Source organism: Drosophila mauritiana, chromosome 3R (genome assembly GCF_004382145.1).
Source record: "Drosophila mauritiana strain mau12 chromosome 3R, ASM438214v1, whole genome shotgun sequence".
In the NCBI taxonomy this organism is placed as follows: Eukaryota; Metazoa; Arthropoda; class Insecta; order Diptera; family Drosophilidae; genus Drosophila; species Drosophila mauritiana.
Window position 1 is genome coordinate 14425456 of NC_046670.1, and position 19632 is coordinate 14445087.

At 45.3% G+C, this 19632-nt stretch overlaps 6 protein-coding genes and 1 pseudogene across 6 annotated transcripts; 3 read left to right on the plus strand and 4 right to left on the minus strand.

Moving 5' to 3' along the window:
* Positions 1-945: 945 nt before the first annotated feature.
* LOC117145309 lies at positions 946-3129 on the plus strand (annotated as a pseudogene).
* A 348-nt stretch (positions 3130-3477) lies between these two features.
* LOC117144028 (protein VAC14 homolog) lies at positions 3478-6343 on the plus strand. Its single transcript, XM_033308988.1, has 9 exons — positions 3478-3655; positions 3724-3874; positions 3938-4168; positions 4238-4703; positions 4756-5082; positions 5150-5258; positions 5322-5618; positions 5685-5927; positions 5982-6343. Exons 1-9 carry the CDS (start codon positions 3558-3560, stop codon positions 6121-6123), a joined length of 2064 nt encoding a protein of 687 aa, XP_033164879.1. The 5' UTR covers positions 3478-3557; the 3' UTR covers positions 6124-6343.
* Positions 6344-6345: 2 nt separating this feature from the next.
* Positions 6346-8362, minus strand: LOC117144029 (DNA-directed RNA polymerase III subunit RPC3). Its single transcript, XM_033308989.1, has 7 exons — positions 8290-8362; positions 7960-8239; positions 7393-7894; positions 7224-7329; positions 6815-7164; positions 6589-6756; positions 6346-6531 (listed from the first exon to the last, which is right to left on the minus strand). Exons 2-7 carry the CDS (start codon positions 8232-8234, stop codon positions 6364-6366), a joined length of 1569 nt encoding a protein of 522 aa, XP_033164880.1. The 5' UTR covers positions 8235-8239; positions 8290-8362; the 3' UTR covers positions 6346-6363.
* A 209-nt stretch (positions 8363-8571) lies between these two features.
* LOC117145470 (F-box only protein 9) lies at positions 8572-10362 on the plus strand. The gene is made up of 3 exons (XM_033311144.1): positions 8572-8799; positions 8864-9582; positions 9642-10362. The coding sequence occupies exons 2-3, from the start codon at positions 8882-8884 to the stop codon at positions 10279-10281; spliced, it is 1341 nt and encodes a 446-aa protein (XP_033167035.1). The 5' UTR covers positions 8572-8799; positions 8864-8881; the 3' UTR covers positions 10282-10362.
* LOC117145469 (programmed cell death protein 2-like) lies at positions 10332-12225 on the minus strand. Its single transcript, XM_033311142.1, has 3 exons — positions 12048-12225; positions 10887-11980; positions 10332-10828 (listed from the first exon to the last, which is right to left on the minus strand). Exons 1-3 carry the CDS (start codon positions 12153-12155, stop codon positions 10573-10575), a joined length of 1458 nt encoding a protein of 485 aa, XP_033167033.1. The 5' UTR covers positions 12156-12225; the 3' UTR covers positions 10332-10572.
* A 215-nt stretch (positions 12226-12440) lies between these two features.
* Positions 12441-19555, minus strand: LOC117145471 (UNC93-like protein MFSD11). The gene is made up of 4 exons (XM_033311145.1): positions 19121-19555; positions 13990-14159; positions 13462-13919; positions 12441-13394 (listed from the first exon to the last, which is right to left on the minus strand). The coding sequence occupies exons 1-4, from the start codon at positions 19205-19207 to the stop codon at positions 12799-12801; spliced, it is 1311 nt and encodes a 436-aa protein (XP_033167036.1). The 5' UTR covers positions 19208-19555; the 3' UTR covers positions 12441-12798.
* Positions 14180-18221, minus strand: LOC117145474. The gene has a single exon (XM_033311150.1). It carries the CDS (start codon positions 16342-16344, stop codon positions 15925-15927), a length of 420 nt encoding a protein of 139 aa, XP_033167041.1. The 5' UTR covers positions 16345-18221; the 3' UTR covers positions 14180-15924.
* Positions 19556-19632: the final 77 nt, after the last annotated feature.

Below are 19632 nucleotides of genomic sequence, written 5' to 3' on the forward strand. Positions count from 1 at the left end.
TTCAAAAACAGAGCCTTTTATGAAAACAATGCAATGTAACTAAAGTTAATTACTAATCTTTTCGAAGGGTCATCTTTCATCTTTCTATTGTAAGAAGTGATATGGGCCTACACCCATATGTTAGCGCAGTATTTACATTTAAACCAATTTAAAATGTGAATATACTGATAGCTTTACAGATTTTGGGGTTTGTTGGAGCTGAAAGGGCGTGGCAATGTTTTTAATTTATATAAATAAAACCTGTGCTGGTTAGTCGCCACAAGGTCTGTATTTTTGGTCTCATCTTTCTAAGACTTATAAATACATATGTACATAGCAATTAGTTTCCATAGCTGCCACTCACCTACATATATATGTTCGAATGTAATTAAATTCAATGAATCTAGTACACATGTAGTATGCTTGACTTATTGAATGAAGCTATCCACATAAACAACATACATAAATATGTAAAATAAGTCGCAACTAAATTCTTATACAGTTTCCAGACCCTTAAAGTTAGATTATCGTATATTAAAACAGAAGAAAGTCCGTTAATAGTTGAGTTCATTAACTAAAAAGCCAAAATAGTCTTTAATACATATGCCGAGCAGACATTTATTGGTTTAAAAACGGTGGCATACGCATAACAAAGCGCTTCGATTATCTTTAACATAGGTTATTTAAGCAGCCGTATTTATAAAGAAATTTCCAAAATAAAGCGAATTTTCTAGAATCCCAAAACAAACTGGTTGTTGTGGTAGGTCATTTGTTTGGCAGAAAGAAAACTCGAGAAATTTCTCTGGCCGTTATTCTCTCATCGTTTTGTGGCTCTCCCTCTCTGCACTAATGCTCTCTCACTCTGACAAACGGTAAACGGCACACTGTTCTCGTTGCTTCGAGAGAGCGCGCCTCGAATGTTCGCGAAAAGAGCGCCGGAGTATAAATAGAGCCGCTTCGTACCCAGAGCGTCAATTCAATTCAAATAAGCAAAGTGAACACATCGCTAAGCGAAAGCTAAGCAAACAAACAAGCGCAGCTGAACAAGCTAAACAAACAATCTGCATTAAAGTGCAAGTTAAAGTGAATCAATTTAAAGTAACCAGCAACCAACTATATCAACTGCAACTACTGAAATCAACCAAGAAGTAATTATTGAAGACAAGAAGAGAACTCTGAATACTTTGAACAAGTCGTTACCGAGGAAGAAGAACTCACACACAATGCCTGCTATTGGAATCGATCTGGGCACCACCTACTCCTGCGTGGGTGTCTACCAACATGGCAAGGTGGAGATTATCGCCAACGACCAGGGCAACCGCACCACTCCGTCCTACGTGGCTTTCACAGATTCGGAACGCCTGATCGGCGATCCGGCCAAGAACCAGGTGGCCATGAACCCCAGAAACACAGTGTTCGACGCCAAGCGACTTATTGGCCGTAAATACGACGACCCCAAAATCGCAGAAGACATGAAGCACTGGCCTTTCAAGGTGGTAAGCGACTGCGGAAAGCCCAAGATCGGCGTAGAGTATAAGGGTGAGTCCAAGCGATTTGCCCCCGAGGAGATCAGCTCAATGGTGCTGGCCAAGATGAAGGAGACGGCGGAGGCGTATCTGGGCGAGAGCATCACGGATGCAGTCATCACAGTTCCAGCCTACTTCAACGACTCCCAGCGGCAGGCTACCAAAGACGCTGGTCACATCGCCGGCCTGAATGTGCTCCGCATCATCAATGAGCCCACGGCGGCAGCACTGGCCTACGGACTGGACAAGAATCTCAAGGGTGAGCGCAATGTGCTTATCTTCGACTTGGGCGGCGGCACCTTCGATGTCTCCATCCTGACCATCGACGAGGGATCACTGTTCGAGGTGCGCTCCACAGCCGGAGACACACACTTGGGCGGCGAGGACTTTGACAACCGGCTAGTTACACACCTGGCGGAGGAGTTCAAGCGCAAGTACAAGAAGGATCTGCGCTCCAACCCTCGCGCCCTACGACGCCTCAGAACAGCAGCTGAACGGGCCAAGCGCACACTCTCCTCCAGCACGGAGGCCACCATCGAGATCGACGCATTGTTTGAGGGTCAGGACTTCTACACCAAAGTGAGCAAGGTTCGAGGAGCTGTGCGCAGACCTCTTCCGCAACACCCTGCAGCCTGTGGAGAAGGCCCTCACCGATGCCAAGATGGACAAGGGTCAGATCCACGACATCGTGCTTGTCGGTGGGTCCACTCGCATTCCCAAGGTGCAAAGTCTGCTGCAGGAGTTCTTCCACGGCAAGAACCTCAACCTATCCATCAACCCAGACGAGGCAGTGGCATACGGAGCTGCTGTGCAGGCCGCTATCCTCAGCGGAGACCAGAGCGGCAAGATCCAGGACGTGCTGCTGGTGGACGTGGCCCCACTTTCATTGGGAATTGAGACTGCTGGAGGTGTAATGACCAAGCTGATCGAGCGCAACTGCCGCATTCCGTGCAAGCAGACTAAGACTTTCTCCACGTACTCGGACAACCAGCCCGGAGTCTCCATCCAGGTGTATGAGGGCGAACGTGCGATGACGAAGGACAACAATGCATTGGGCACCTTCGATCTGTCCGGCATTCCACCTGCACCAAGGGGTGTGCCCCAGATAGAAGTTACCTTCGACTTGGACGCCAATGGAATCTTGAACGTCAGCGCCAAGGAGATGAGCACGGGCAAGGCCAAGAACATCACGATCAAGAACGACAAGGGACGCCTCTCGCAGGCTGAGATTGATCGCATGGTGAACGAGGCTGAGAAGTACGCCGACGAGGACGAGAAGCATCGCCAGCGCATAACCTCTCGAAATGCCCTGGAGAGCTACGTCTTCAATGTGAAGCAGTCCGTGGAGCAGGCACCCGCTGGCAAATTGGACGAGGCCGACAAGAACTCCGTCCTGGACAAGTGCAACGACACTATCCGATGGCTGGACAGCAACACCACCGCCGAGAAGGAGGAGTTCGACCACAAGATGGAGGAGCTCACTCGCCACTGCTCCCCCATCATGACCAAGATGCATCAGCAGGGAGCGGGAGCAGCTGGTGGACCGGGAGCCAACTGCGGCCAACAGGCCGGAGGATTTGGCGGCTACTCTGGACCCACAGTCGAGGAGGTCGACTAAAGCCAATTCGAAATTTATTCAGTTCCTGGTTTAAGTTTTTAAAAGTGATATTATTTATTTGGTTGTAACCAACCAAAAGAATGTAAATAGTTAAAACATAATTTTGTTATATTTAAGTTAGCAACAAATTCATTTTAGCTATATTAGCTACTTGGTTAATAAAAATATTATATTTAATTAAAGATAATTGCGTTTTTATTGTGAGTTTGCTTAAGAACTCGTTTAGATGTGTCCTTGAGATTGTAGGCATTACTTAAATTAAATGAAAATTATTTTTTTTTAATGCGACTGAAACTTGGCGCCAAAGCGAAAACTTTACGCATATGAAAACACGAGTTGGCATCCCTAGTAAACAGCTGTTCGTGAAGATATGCAGAGCAATCCAAAAACCCGCCTACAAATATTGTTATTTTGATTAGATTACGGATTACAGAATGGAACCGCCATACGCCCCGCTTAGTGAGTCCTGCGCCAAGGCGTTGGGCGACAAGGTGTACGAGAAACGTAAGGTGGCCTCGCAGGAGATCGAGAAGTGAGTAGTCCATGAAACAGCCACCGCCGAGATTCGTCATCCCAATTGGGAAATGCACTCTTCGCCAGAATGGTCACGGAATTCAACAACAAAAACAACTCTGCCCAGATCCGCAAGCTGATCGAAGTGCTGGCCACGGATTATGCGACATCACGGGACGCAAACCGAAGGAAAGGAGCGCTTATCGGTCTGGCAGCCATGGGTTTAGGGCTGGGCAAGGTATGTGTGACCATTAGTCATCGGAAGCGTGTTCCCTTTTCAAGACTTTGTCCACTTTTGCAGGATGCGGGCAAGTACGTCCAGGGCCTGGTGACGCCCATCATGACCTGCCTGTCGGATCCGGATATCCGTGTGCGTTACTTCGCCTGCGAGTCCCTGTACAACGTAGTGAAGGTGGCCCGCTCTGCGATCATTCCCTTCTTCCCGGAGCTTTTCGCCGCACTATCACGACTCGTGACTGATTCCGATCAAATGGTCAAGGACGGCAGCGAATTGCTGGATCGCCTGCTGAAGGTAGGTACCATTAGAATTTCATTTAATATCAAAAGAATCAGAGTTATTGGTTAATTATCCTACTTTTAGGATATTGTCACGGAATCGTCGCAAACATTCAATCTGCAGGCGTTCATTCCTTTGCTGAGAGAGCACATCTATGTGAAGGATGCGTTTGCCCGTCAGTATGTGATCTCATGGATATCGATCCTAAATGCCGTACCGGATATTAACATGGTCAACTATTTGACCGAGATTTTGGACGGACTCTTCGTCATGCTCGAGGACAATACGCTTGAGATCCAGCGCATGTGCGAGACCACAATTAGCCAGTTCCTGAAGTCCATAAGGAACGACTCGTCATCCGTGCGTATGGAGGATACTATCAATACACTTATAACGCACGCACAATCGCCCAATGAGCTCATCAAGTCCATTGCGATCACCTGGATACGGGAGTTTGTCCAAATATTTGGCCCCAATGTGCTGCCGTATGCTAGTGGCATATTCACGGCGATATTGCCGTGTCTGGAATACAATGTGGAATCGAAGAGAAGTAAGCTAATAGTTACATTAGAAAGCACACCTTTAATCCATTTAATCTACAGGTATTAAAGAGTGCGCCGTGTCTGTTAACAACTCGATGATGTTGCTCGTTTCGACCAAGGAGCTGAAAACGGAGACAGTGGCCAAGATTGATTTGCGTTCGATTATGGACGTTCTTTCACAGTATCTCACGCACAATTCGATGCACACAAAGATCGCAGTTCTAAAATGGATCCACCATCTATTCACCAACTTTCCAAACGAAATGTCCGTGCATGCGAGAAACCTGAACACTAATCTATTGTCAACTTTGGCCGACAACTCGGATGAGGTAGTCCTTCAAAGCCTGTCCGTTTTGGCGGAAATCGTAAATTCTCAAGAGAGCAGGGGTGAGAACATATTCCTGAAATTCTTTTAATCAATACGAGTATAGTAACTAATACTCTCTTACTACAGAGCTCAACGATTTTAACAAATCGCACTATCGCGAGTTTTTGTTGAGTTTATTGAACCTTTTCAGCGAGGAGAAACTTATACTGGAGAACAGAGCCAGCCTTATTATTAGGTAAACCCATTACAAATATTTACTTTCATTGAATATGCCCACATATAACCATATCTATTGAAGAAAACTCTGTGTGCTGCTGAATGCGGAATACATTTACCGCACCTTTGCCGAAATAATTGCGGAGGGCGTGCCCAACTTGAAGTTTGCTTCGACGGTTGTGCGCCTGCTGAACATGATTCTACTAACCTCAACGGAGCTATTCGAATTGCGTACGAGCCTGCGAAATATATCCAACGAGAAGTCAGCGGATCTCTTTCAATGCCTCTACAAGAGCTGGGCCCACTGTCCAGTGTCCACACTTTCCCTGTGCCTGCTTACCCAGAGCTACCAGCATGTGTCCCGCTTGGTTACGCTATTGTAAGTGGTTAATACCTATATCACCTTTCTTAATTTATTGAATGTGTATTTATTATTATTATGCAGTGCCGATGTTGAAATCACTTTGGAGCTGCTGACCGAGCTGGACAAACTGGTTCAGTTGATAGAGTCTCCCATATTCGCTCCATTGCGTCTTACGCTTGTTTCCAAAGCGAATAACTGCGCGGATGCACAGTACTTGGCTCATGCCCTGTTTGGCATCCTGATGCTGCTGCCGCAGACGGAAGCCTTTGACACGCTTCGGAATCGTTTGCAATGCGTGCCCAACTACTGGGGTCACGATCCTGTGTAAGATATTTCCTAGAGTTGAAACCTTCAATGCAGCTTTTCTTTAATCCTCAGGGATGAACGCAACTCACTGGAGTACAAAAGTGGTATTGATTTCGATGCCTTGGAACAACATTTCATTAAATTGCAGAAAGCCCACCGCGAGCAGCGTATTGTGCACCGGAAGCGGAGTGTAATAACTCCTGAAAGCAACTAGCCTTCTTTTATGCATACCTTATTTATATAGCCTGTGATTCAGTGTGCAGTCCTTTCGTTCGCATATGTGTGTTTAATAAATTTGAGTCTAATATACTTTAAAATGTCGGCAGTAACCATATAAATGCTGATCGTAAATGTTCAAAAAATGCATAGTCTTAGTTTTCTTCAAAATGCCTCTCGGCGGGCAAAAATAAACTTCTGAATAAATAAGACAATCAGATTCTCTTAAGATTACAATTTATTTAAATTTACGAATACCCGTTGGCAGCGTAGTGCAATGATGCTGATACATTTGCAGTAGGAAGATTGTGTCGTCTAGGGTCAGTTCAGCTTTTGACAAGGTCTTTATGCGATTTTTAACCTTATTAAGGATCTCGCACTCCGGTGGCGTGAAAGTCTCAACAATCTGAAATGGCAAGGAGCGGCTTATAATGTACTTCTTATCAACCTTAATAATATGTACCTCTGCGATATACTCGTCCGTCTCTCCACGTTCCTTCATGGCCTCTACTATGCTGTCCAGCCTTTGTGATTTTTCAATTAGGCCCTTGTGTTCATTTTTTTCGTAGTTAGATCGCTCTATTGTGTTATAAAGGGATTTGTAGCTGGCATCGAGCAGCATTCTCACGGTCTGAAATGCATGAATAACATTAGAAATAGAAAAGAAATTTTTTCTCGACCACACTCACATCTTTCTCCCTGACCTGGAAGAGGTAAAATGCTTTAGCGGGGCCATTACTGCCTCCGCCAGGCTTCTTAATAATCTTGACATGAATAAACTGTTCCTGGAACAAATTATACGCCAGCGACTTGGCCTCTTTGGATGGGATCATGGCCTCCTTTTGCAGGTCCTCCTGTTCTATGTATTTCTTGCACCGAATCACTCGGAATATTCGTGCTGCCTTTGAGCCAAATCGTTCCGTGATAACACACTCCACACAAGCAAAGGCCAGCGACTCGAAGGCATGTTCCATATCCACCACGTACACACCACCACCCATGTCGCCCACTCTTCGAAAAAATCCCAGTGAGTCCTCAGCTAAAAATTAAACATTATTTTAAGATGTATTCATCCGTTTTTTGTTCAGTTATACTCACTCAATAGGCTTATGTACTGGTCCAAGTACTTCATAAGATCTAGGTTATTCGATTTCCTTTCAATAGCCTGTTTAATTTCCACGAAAGTAATTTGATTGGAGAGTTTCTGCACAAAGAAATATATATGTTATGAATTTTTGAATAACACAATGTTTGTCTTGAAACTCACTCTTTCCCACGGATCAGTTGTGTTGTACATAATCTTCAATATGAATCGAAAGCACTCTGCAGCATTTTCACCCAGTTTTCGCTCAATTGCATCTACCATGATGGTGTCCCGGAAGTCTTGATGAAAGCGATCGTGGTTCAGGTTCCACACCATGTGTGAGTCCCTGGCCTCCGCCAGAGTGGCTTCTCCTTTTTGTATCTTGGCCAACAACTGAAGATCAATATTGGGATGCCTAAAGAAATCGCACTCGTTGGTCTCGAATTTCGGCACATTCTCATCCTGGTCGTCGCCCACCAGCAGTTCTGGTCTCTTGATGATATAGTGATCGGTGATCATTTCGAGAAAGGTGTTACGGTAGGACTCCGGGCTTTCTGCCTTGTTTTCATTCTCGGCAAGGCATTTTAGCAGAATTCCAGTTGCCGTATCGGATCCAGAATTAATCAACTCCTCCGAAATGGAAGCACCCACATTTCCGTACTTGGTTTGCACCAGGTGAACGTAGCTGAAAAAGTTACCGAGGACATTTTAAAACATGAAACTGCATAAAAGATATACGATTTTACATACCGCGGATACCTTAGAAGGCAGAGAACATCCTCGCGCCGGAGGGCGTACTCCGCCAGGAAGGGGTTTGCCTTGGAGGCGGTAAAGTCCACCAGTCTGAACTTGACCAGCACCGCCAGCGCGAATGCCACTTCCTTCCTTGACAACTTGGTGGCACTGGTGATCTGTCCCAGGGTCCTCGTGGTGGCCGAAAAGAGGCAGTCGGCCACCGCCTGCACCACCTTGCCGAAGCACTGCTCCAGGATGGCTGAGCTCAGATGGGAGTAGTCGGCCGACATGGTTCCTAAAAATCCATTTTAATAAGCCATTTTAATTGTTAATAACACATTTTACCTGCTGATAGTGCGAATCAAGCGAATGAGCAACCAAAACAAAACAGAACCGCGTTGAAGTCAGCTGGTTTTGAATATTTATCGAATATGCATATGAATACTATCGATTTTCAAATTGATGTTTTGCTATTGTAAATATCTTTATAGAATTCTAATTAGAAGAACATTCAGGGAGAATTTCGCTATTAACTAATTGGAAATATAACCTTTTTAAGAATTGAAAGTCTTTAAGTCAATGTGACCGTAAGCGTTTAAAGGAATACCTTAGTAAACAACTGCGTGCACACTGTAAGCAATAACATTGGTGTAAAAGTGTTCTCGTTTGCGTATTTGAATAATCTTAATCTTGGGGTCTTACCAATGGCCACATGTTGCTCCCAGTTGCGTACGACTACGAAATTCTGGGGTGAAGCCCGCGGCCAAAATCAGCAATACGCGCGGCCCTTTATTATAAGTTATATTTTGTTCCCAACTTCCATACCTGTCCACGTCGAATACTAAGATCTTTCAGGTTAGAAATTGCGTTAGATAAATGCGCAGATGTCTATAATCTACGATCTGTTTGGCATTCACAGACTAGCTTAGCTTTTATCATGTCGGAGGTGGATTCGGAGGGCGAGGAGCCAGGCCGGGAAACGGGCATCAATGCACTGGATGAGTTCCGGGAGAACTGGCAGCGGGAGCTGCAGGAACACACAACAAACACTGGATCCAGGAGCCGTTCCGAGGCTGGAGATCGCCTCACGGCGGCCAATTCCAATCTCAGCGAGGCCGATCTACTGCAGGCCAAGGCGGAGAGCCTCTATCGGACCGCTGTGCAGCTGGAGCAGCGTGGCAAGGTCTACGACGCACTACCCTTCTACAGGAAGGCCACCCAAATTGTTCCGGACATTGAGTTCAAGTTCTATGAGCAGCAGAAACAAAAGCTCAGCAACGATGTCAGCAAGAAGTATGTGAATCTGGCTAACGATTTGGCCAAGCAACTGGATCTCGGTCAGTCGGATGCAAAGCAGAGTGGAGAGGAGGTCGTGGACAACCTGTACGAGAAGTTCCAGCACGATTTGCGGCAGGAAAAATTATACAATGGCAAGCTGATTGCGTCCAGCCGTGATGCCAATGTCCTGACCACCGGTCTGCACTTTGCCGACCTGCCGCCCGAGATTGTGATGCGCATTCTGCGCTGGGTGGTTTCCGCCCAGCTGGACATGCGCTCGCTGGAACAGTGCGCTGCTGTCTGCAAAGGTTTCTATGTCTACGCGCGGGATGAGGAGCTCTGGAGGCTAGCTTGTGTCAAGTAAGCCACTCTTTCAAATAACGCCTGATTCAATGAACCTATCTTAATTTTGTTTATAGAGTATGGGGCCACAACGTTGGTACCTTAGAGGCCCAGGATTCGGATGTAAGCAACGCCTATCACTCCTGGCGGGACATGTTTATCCGCCGAGACCGAGTTCTTTTTAACGGCTGCTACATTAGCAAGACTACGTACCTGAGAATGGGCGAGAACAGCTTCCAAGATCAGTTCTATCGTCCTGTGCAACTGGTGGAGTACTATCGCTACATTCGCTTTCTGCCCGATGGCAAGGTGCTGATGATGACGACTGCCGATGAGCCGGCGCAAGGTGTATCCAAACTGAAGCACGTGCAGAACGCACGGGCGGAAATACTTCGGGGTCGCTATCGTCTCTTCGGGAGCACAGTCACTCTGGTGCTGCAAAAGTCGCAGCCGCGTGGACCGGTCCACGTGCGACAGAGACGAGGTAGTATCATGCCAGTGGATGAGGACTCCTCACAGTTCCTAATCGAGCTGCGAATCGCAGGCACCACCAAGCGCCGATGTGCCCAGTTGGTTTGGTCACATTACACGCTCGTGCAGAAGCGCAACAAGGTGGACATCAGCTCCGAGTTCGATTTGACCGAGGCCAAATATCCGGCGCTGAGGTTCTCAACTGTGAAGAGCTACCATCTTGATGCCGATGCACCTTTAGCTTAGGTCAATTAGGATTAGGATGGATTCCTGCAAGTTGGAAATAAAACAATATGTTTTGAAACCCTTTTAGAGGGGGAGTGGAAATAACGAGATATTATTAGCAACTATCCTTTTTTGGAGTGTCTAAAAGCTTACAACGTTCTTAACAACTAGAGCATAAAATCTTCCTAGGACAATCGAGAAGCTTAGCTTTATCTCTGCAGTTTGCGTTTAAAATTCGTTGCACCAGTCTGCAATCGTAGCAGCTACAGCGAATGACTCTAATGGCTTTGGGATATGGCCGTGTAAGCCACCTTAAGTTTCAGACTGAACCACAATATGTTCGTAGCGCATCAGGTCGGGTGTGTCCCAGCAGCTCTTGAGGCATGTGAAGACCAGCACGTTGCCAAACTCGATTGGTGCATTGGAACCGTTCACCTGAAACCGCAGCTTGGGAATCAGTGTGGGCAGCAGCTGCACCTCGCAGATGGTCTCTCCCTTGCAATTCTGGCACTTGGGCAGAGGTTCCGTCAACGGGGCTACCAACAGCGGAAGCGCATCCCGAGAATACCTGAAGCAGAAGAACTTGGGTAAAGGAAAAGCTAATGAGGATAGAGTACAATGTTTACCTGAGCAGCTGGCCCGGATTCTGATGGATGGTAGTGATAAAGTTGTGAAACACCAAGTCGCCATGGGCTGGCAACGCCTTCTCGTAGGACTCGTGCTCATCGCCCTGCTCTGCTGATCCAGATGCACCACCGGTAGGTGACTGACCAGCATTCTCGTCTCTCAGCTTGTACTCCTGATACAAATCACGAATGTGGTCTATGGACAAAGCGCCTCCAAAGTTTTCGTACTCCTCCACCTGGGTCTTGCTCTCCACATCGACGGCAATGTAGTAGGACTTTAGCGTTAGGTCCTGGATCTGCGACAGCGCACTCGAGGTGTGCTTCAACAAGGCAATCAGGTCGCGTTCCGGCTTCTTAGGCGTGTCGACCAGCACCAGATCCGTTTCGGGGCCCTCGATCTCAGCACCAATAGCCGCTGAGGCGGCACTGGCTCCTGCTCCATCCAAACTGGGAGCGGCGGCCGCTGCACAATTAGCATTTGGATCATCGTCGGCGTTTTGGGGCGAAATCATGTCCATTTGATGAAAGCCAAAGATCAGGTCGTTCTCCAGCGAAGTGCTCTCGTCCTCGTCGTCGTCATCATCGGCGGCAATCTTTACCTGCTCAAGCTTGGCTGGTTCATCCATTTGGATGTCCGACTTGGCATACTGCAGGGCATTCGGTCGCACATTGCCATTTCGTTCGTTCTGCTCGTCGTCCGCGGTAATGTCCATCGCCTCGTCCAATGTCACGGATATGGTCTTGGCCGGTTCGGTAGCTCCACCACTGCTGTCGCCCCAGTCGTCCGCTCCACTACACCAGCTGATAGCCTGCAATCCGCTCGACTTCCCCTTCTTTTTAGAGTTCTGCTTCTTAGTGGGCGTTGCCTTCGGCGAGTGCTCACTGATCACCTCGTACTGGTGGTCCAGGTGCTGAGTGCGAACACAACACCAGCTCTTTGAATTCTGAGAGCAGGCGGGGCTCATGCATCCAAAAACGTAAAGGCTGCGATGGAATTGGGAGCGATCCAGCGGCGCATACATCTGCACGATCAGCGGACGCACTGCACCGCACAGCGGGCATGACGGAATGGTCACCTCGTGTCTGGGCCAATCCTGTGGGTAAAAATCAATTTCAATTATCCGCTGCCTCGATTGAAGTCGATGCAATCGCCTATCTTACGGGTGTGCCGCCGATTTTGTTGGTGCAACTGTTCAGGAACTGCTCCTGCTTGGCCGTAACCTCCTCATCCTCGTATCCTAGGTACACAGTCGACTTATTCTTGGCCATTTTTCATGGTTTCATCCAAGTTTTTCAAAATTGAATGATTTCTTTTAGGAATGGGCGAAATGAGTGCTCATGGGCAGACAATCGATAGTTGCACATGGTACTATTGATTTTTAAAGGAATCGAATACATCGTAATCGAGTGTGTGCGAATTTCAAAATGTAAAATCTAGGCAGTTCAAAAATAAATCAAATAGTTGAAAAATGATCACCAATAATATTAGCAAAAATATTTATTAGTAAAGATACGCTTTTTTTCACTTAGCACACAAAAAAGAACCATAGCAACTATTGTTTTCTTAAAATTCGTTATATATTTCTTATAATACTCCAAATTTGTGGTTTACTAGCTTATATTTGCACAATCGCCGCTTAAAATAAATAAACGCACATATACAATACACACATATAAAAACATAGACAACTAGATTACAATTACGTTTTGGGAATGCCAACATTAAAATACGTATATTTAGCAACAATAGCGCGCAACAACACTTATCAGTTATTGTCTAGGAAGACGACGCAGTCGCACGGATTTCAAGCATTCCGAGGAATTTAACAAACACGGACAAACGGCCCTAGCCCTAGAGTTCTAACGTGAACCTGCATATAATACTCTAGATCCTATGAGTCCCCCGCCGGAATTACTTCTCCAATGCCTCCTGCTCGCGGTGCTGCCTCTTGAAGCCCCACTCTACGAAGACGAAGGCGATGGTGCCAATGGTTCCCATGACCACCAGGATGCCCAGCTGCACGTACAGCCCGAAGTGCGAGGAGTAGAAGAAGCTAATGGCCGCCGCCACCGACTGGGTAAACTTGAATAGAGCAAAGGCTCCCACGGCATTGTTCACATACTCTCCACCAAGCATTGAGTAGATCTGAGTGTTGAAACAGGCATCGCCCAGGCCCAAAAGGAAGGCACACACCAGGGCGATGCTGGCTCGGGGCGGGTCCAGATAGGATATATCGGTGGTATCTTTAAACGGTGCACTGTTCGGCAGGTTAATGAACGTCATGAAGAAGGCTGCCATGTGCATCACATAGCCGGCAATCACGATGGGATCGCGTCCGTATCTCGTCGTCTTGTTGCCCAGTATGCCGAAGAGTCCTCCTCCGAAGACCTCGCCGGCTCCAATGCATATGCCCACCAGGCCAACGATCTCCTTCGGTGTTTCGGCTATTTTCGTGGTGAATCCAATCGCTGATCCAAAAACTCCGCTAAAGAATGACAGTTCAAGGCCTAGAAAGATAAGTTAAACCACTTAGTATTTCTGATTCCACTCCATTTTGCACACAACCCAACCCACCTGTGTAAAAGAAGGCCAGACTGAGGAGCAGCATCTTTTTGGTAAGGAACAATTGTCCTGCGGACTTCAATGCGTATATGGCCTGTCCACAGCCCGTGTGCTTCTGCTCCAGCTCGTTGTCGTGCTCGGCATTGTCGGCCATGAATCTCAGCGCGGCCAGAAACACGATGCCCAGCACAGCAATCACCGTGAGCACGCCGATGACCAGATTCCGTGTCTCCTTGTCGATGCGGGTCTTGTCCTGGAACTGATAGTACACGAACAGATTGCCAATGAACATGCTGCACTGCAGCAGAGCCCAAAAGACGCCAGAGTTACGGGAAATCGTCGAAGATTCACTACAGCGTGCCAGATACGTTCCCTGGCCCGTCCAGGTGATCGAGGCACCCAATCCCAGCACTGCGCTGCCCACGTACAGCAACACCGTCGACGGGAACATGAACGTGATCATGAAGGCTCTGCAAAAGAGTTTCAAATGTTTTAGGTACCAAAATGTATGAGCCGGAGGGTTGGGGGCTATATACTCACGTATAGGTCAGTGCTCCCACGACCATGGCCACTCGTGGTCCGGTGAACGAAATGAACGAGGGTGCCAACCAGTTGGACAGCGAGAAGAACAGGTAGATGATGGCCAGGCTGGTGTAGCCCTCACCCTTGAAGGTATCATCTTCCTGGGAAATGCTATCCAGTATGGTTTTCTACAGATTGAGAGATCGGAACGAAAGGTGAAGCGATTAGCATTTTGGTAACGTGCCAGACACATTTTTTGACGATTGCATGCCAATGAACCGACGACCGACGCATTTGTTTAATGTTTCTCTTTAAATGTTATACGATAAACGTGTTCTCGGCTCAAGTACGCATCATACAGGTATTTCCTGTCCGGATACGTTTTGGAGGCACAATCTCCTTAAAATAAAACACCAACCAAAGCAGATCGAACTGACATAAAACTAAGTTGCGCTTGAATTGTTATCTGTTTTTTTTATTGTTCGGATTAAATATCAAGCATAATATATTTATAGGTATAGGTTCGGTTAATCATACATATATCTCTAAACAATCTAGTTATGAAATCTATCTTTAAGATATCGTATGCTAATGAGACTTCCCGATATTCAGTGAACAAAGGAAGTAGTTCACTATTGAAGTAGTTTCATAAATTGAAAACTTAATGCTTCATATATCTCATACTCTATGGTGCGTTGAAAAAACAACTGCAGCTATTGAAAAAAAAATGAATATGTATCGACTTGGATCTGCAACCAGATTCAGGGTTAACTTTACAATTCTTGTGAATGTCAATGGAAAATTCCAAGCTGCATTTGCGAAACATGTTTGCGTTCGAGTCGAAAAATTTTCCATTCCAAAGGACGCATCTTGGCAAACGTCGGTTGATATCGTTATCTGAGCGAAAAATTCTGATTCTGACTCTGACACGATTTCTATTTCGATTTCGATTTGCATCAATTAAGTGGTGCTGCAAATCTGGTCCGGTCCTCGTGCCCATTTTGAAGTCCAACTCGAGAGGTTGCACCCACTGATAATGCTTTAGAAGTGCCCCCCATTGAAATATACCCATTAATGAGCAAGTGAAAGTCGAGAACTTAAGTTTCTGCAGTCGAGAAGCGGAACTGAATTGCCAGTTAAAACGTTTTGTGACCCTGGGAGTTCAGGAAGTGTTTAATAAATCTTTCTATGGAAAGTGGTTATGTCTATGTGTTATTTCTAATAAACAAAAAAAAAATTAACTAATGTTTATGGCAGTGTTGTAGGGTAGCATAAAAAGCAAAGTGTTATAGCCGATCGTAAGGCGGTGTTGATAAGAAATCTCGAGTTTCAAGTGCAGTTATTCCTTATCAACAACCAAAGGCTCAATGAAAATTTGTTGATGATCTTCTCATTATCAAATCGACGGACATAAAACCGAGAATTGGGTCAAGTTTTGAGCAAACATGGCCCAAAAGAAAGTCGAAGTGCAATAAAGAAAGTACGATGCGTACGCGGAATTGCAGGAGAATGCGCTGAATAACTTATTCAAGTCGATCGTCACATTGCTTTGTTTATTTATTACGCAAAACAAAAAAAAAAAACTGGCACAACGACTCGAGAAAAACTTTAAAAATGTGAAACGAGTTTTGTTTGGAATTTCCAATGCAAAGGGTATATCGATGTTTGCTTGAAGCTTGCACTCGTACCTAATTTCATTATATACTTAAACAAAATTGCCATATTTATTTAAGATAGATTTATTTAAGGTAGGCAAAATATAAAATCTATTCAGTACATTTTTGGCTTTGCTCTAAAGTGAACTCAGCTTTATAAAATAGTTTCTTTGACTTGCATTGGATTGTATTCAATCTAGAACTGATTTCTATCGAGGTGATCTCTGATGTTTCATCTTCTATCCACCGAATTACATCGTGAATATCTCGTGTAAAATCTCTGGAAGAGTTTATCCTTTTATTTGGCAAACTTGATGTTAAGGGCACGGCAGTATTCCTCGATTTCTTCGAGTGTCTTGTTGCCGGTATCGTACGGACTAAAGTTAATCCCCTCATCGGCGGCATGCGGTAGGTCACTCAGTTTCTGACCTCGGGTGATGGTGAACTCGGCTGCGTCAAAGAGCTTCCGTTTCATTTCGAAGGACATGCTACCCGGTTCCACCGAATCCGTAGACGATTGATCGTCGTCGCCCACCACTTCAGATAATGTTATGGATTTCAATCTTTCGATCAACGTTGATTGATTAATCCTCTTCGCGGCCGTGGGCATCGGCGTATCCGATCCCTTGGTCTTCAGGAATCCATAGGTGCGAGCATCAACCTTCTGTATATCGCGTTTAACATTGAAATTGATGCCTTTCATGGAGTATCGAGACATTTTGTTGGCTAAGTTGTGCTTTTACGCATATAAATATATAGAATATATCAAATTCGAAAATAGCTTTGATGATTTATTTTTCAGGACTTACTAGATCGATTTCAAATACGTATCAACTGAAAGACAACAGAAATACAGACGGCATATTTTCAAATTGGAAACCATTGCATTACTAAATATTTGCTTGCATCATCTGACTTTTGAAAATGTTACAACATTATTGGGTAAATTTCCGAGTTTTACCTTTATAGGGTATTCAGTGTTGGTGGTCTCACCAAGCTAGACTTGATTTTCCGCTCTTTTGGCCAGACATTGCTGCACCCGAACGCCGGTGGAGAAGGTGGCATTTTTGGTCAGGAGGGGATCGGGTGGCTCCGTTTGGGCCAGTGAGCGGTGGTGGGCTCGTCGGCGCACACCCACTTTTCGGCTTGTTGTTGTGCAACCGGCTGTTGTTGGCTATGCTTTTTGTCTGGGCGCAGGCGCTCCGCCCGCTGCCCCCCGTCGCCATCCCGGCTTCTTGGCCACACTGATGTGTGCATACAGTACACATGTTGGTCAACCTGGCTTACTTTATTGCTGACGTGGCCTTCAGCCTGACGACCAACATACTGTTGTGTGTGGGCTTGTGCGGCGGCAGCGAACTTGCAATTGCAATTGCAATGACATTGAAAGAGTTTTGCCGTTTGACGCGCTTAGCGTCGGGCATTCGGATTCGATTGCGCAATCAGGTGGAAAGCGGCTTTGTGAAAGTGTTCTGCTGGCCACTCCAACTATTGCACCATATGAGCCAAGGCCTTCTCGCTTGAAAATTGCTCTCTAATAGACACGGAATACGGGCCACACGCTGGCCGATCGATCGATCGATTGTTGGTCTATAAGTTTGGCTAACTGCACTCGAAGAAATTACAGCTTCGTTGCTTGGAGTTTCTAATAGTAATCAGTTTAAAAATGTATTATAAAGCCAGCTTTAAGTTTCTAAAAATCAATTGTTTCTTAGACATTTTTATTTCTAGTTAAGCTTATTATTTATATGTTTATATAAATGGCTTAACACTATCCTAAGTCCAATTATTTGTACTGTGTAGCTATAAGTTTAGCTAACTATGCCAATGCACGCCCTGATTGGAATTTACTTTTGCTTTTTTTTGCTGCTGCCGTAGTAAATTGTTTATAAAGCGAAATACCAACTGGAGGGCAGGCAGGCGCACAAAGAAAAAAAAAAGGTTAAAAATAAAGTAGACAGAGGAAAAGAAAAATATAACTATAGGTTGAAATTACAACTATTCATTCAGTTTTGCATCAGTTTTTTGTGGCACCTATCAGAATTGATAGTGCATTGAACCATAACGAACTGCCTAAAAAACGAGCTGTTTGCAAACAACATAATTATAAAGAGCGTTTTGGTGGCCAGTTTGGAGTTCGAGTTTCGAGCACAACAAAAAAAACAGACAAAAAAACCCGAATTTAATGCGTAAAAGAATACTTTTCGCATACCCGACAATCCAGTTGGTTATTGAATCCCCAACTCACGATCTGTGTTGGCATTTCATATATGCATATAGTATAGAAATGTAGGTACATAAGGCTGTTTTCTGGTTTTGTTTTTATTTGCCTGCTGTGTGGCCTTGATCTTACGGCTTTTATTACTGACAATAAATAACCATCGAAAATGCCGTTATAATGCAAGCAGTCAATGAACGCGTCCATGGGCTTATCTATGTGTGCGCATTATTAGCAATAAGTGTAATCCGCTGTGTTTATTTGCAAATATTAATTAGGTAATCATTGTCACTTCGATTAGAGCGACGCATTGGAGTATGACCCCCTAAAAATCCGCCTATGAATGGGATCCATATCAGCTGGTTCTTAGAACTAATATTAGCTTAAATAGAGTTCAATCATTAGTTTATATATGTACATACATACATATACTTCTTTGTTAGATCTATATTTTTGTTTGAAAATTTATCACTGAAATGGCATAATATAAAATGTTCCTTAACATTTTTATACATTTAATTTCCATATTTAAGTTATGACAATCATAACGTGCTAGCTTTAAATCAGTTTGAACCCACGGGTTGTGGGAAAACAAGTGTGTGTAAGTTACAATAGACCTATTCCCTTATTGGGGTCAACTTTTCTGGCTTCACGACTCCAAACGATCGATTGGTTCTCAATGTTTAATGGTTTGCCATTGTTCCACAAATATGCATAAAATAGGCTGAAGGTGTGAGTGGCGGAGAAATAATTTGAGGGGAGTTATAAATGCCTAATTCGCCTATTGGGGTCAACTTTTCCGGACTTGTACTACACACATTACTAACGATAACTGCTCTGCGACGAATGATGCGTTTACAAGTGCGGCGAGCACTTCTTATCAATTTAATTTTACACAGCGCACAATGGCCGCCGAATGAGACTGGTGACCTTTGGAGCAGGCAGTACATTAAAACGTTATTGTAATAAGCAACTCCTTGCCACTTTACACCGCCGCAAATCAGGGGATAATTTTGGGGCGAACAAATGGGGCGGCAATGAATGGGATGGCGGCAATGTTATAACATCCTGTGACGCGGGTTGAAGTGGGCGTAGTTGGGCGCACTTGTGGGCGGCAAGGGCACTGCGATGTCTATTGGCAAGGACAAGGACGAAGGTCCAATGGCAAGGATGTCAACAACAACGCCCACGCATACACACAAGCGTGGGAACACACACAGAGAGAGAAAGAGAGAGAGAGACGGATGGACTGAGAGCGGATAGAGGAATGACTTACCTCGATGTTACACATGGTCTGGAATGCCGTAAAGACGAACATAAAGCCAAAGCCCAGGATGAGTATCATCAGGAATTTGAAATCCATCCTGCTGTTGCGCTATATCTTTTCCAATCACAATAGAACCGAACTCAATTAACTTGCCGCGCACTTTTGCATTTGCGTTTGCATTTGCCGACGTAACCAGAGAGGGGGAGGGAGGAGATCGGTGGCGCGAACTGCAACTCTCTTTATCGCTCAATTACCGCTAGAAATCCCACAATAGGCAGATGCAACTGAACGTCTCAGTTCAGCACTTATCGCAAACACAATTAAACACAATGCAAATGCTTAAATAACGATTTACACATATAAATAAAAATACGCAAAAACACAAAGCCTAATACTGAGCAAAAGGTAAATGCAATCTTTACGCGCCGAGGACCGAGAGTTGAATGGAAAAAGACTTCCAGAGGCAGCGCGATAATAACAGATTTCCAAGGCCCGAAGTCGTGCGACTTTTGTATACCCTA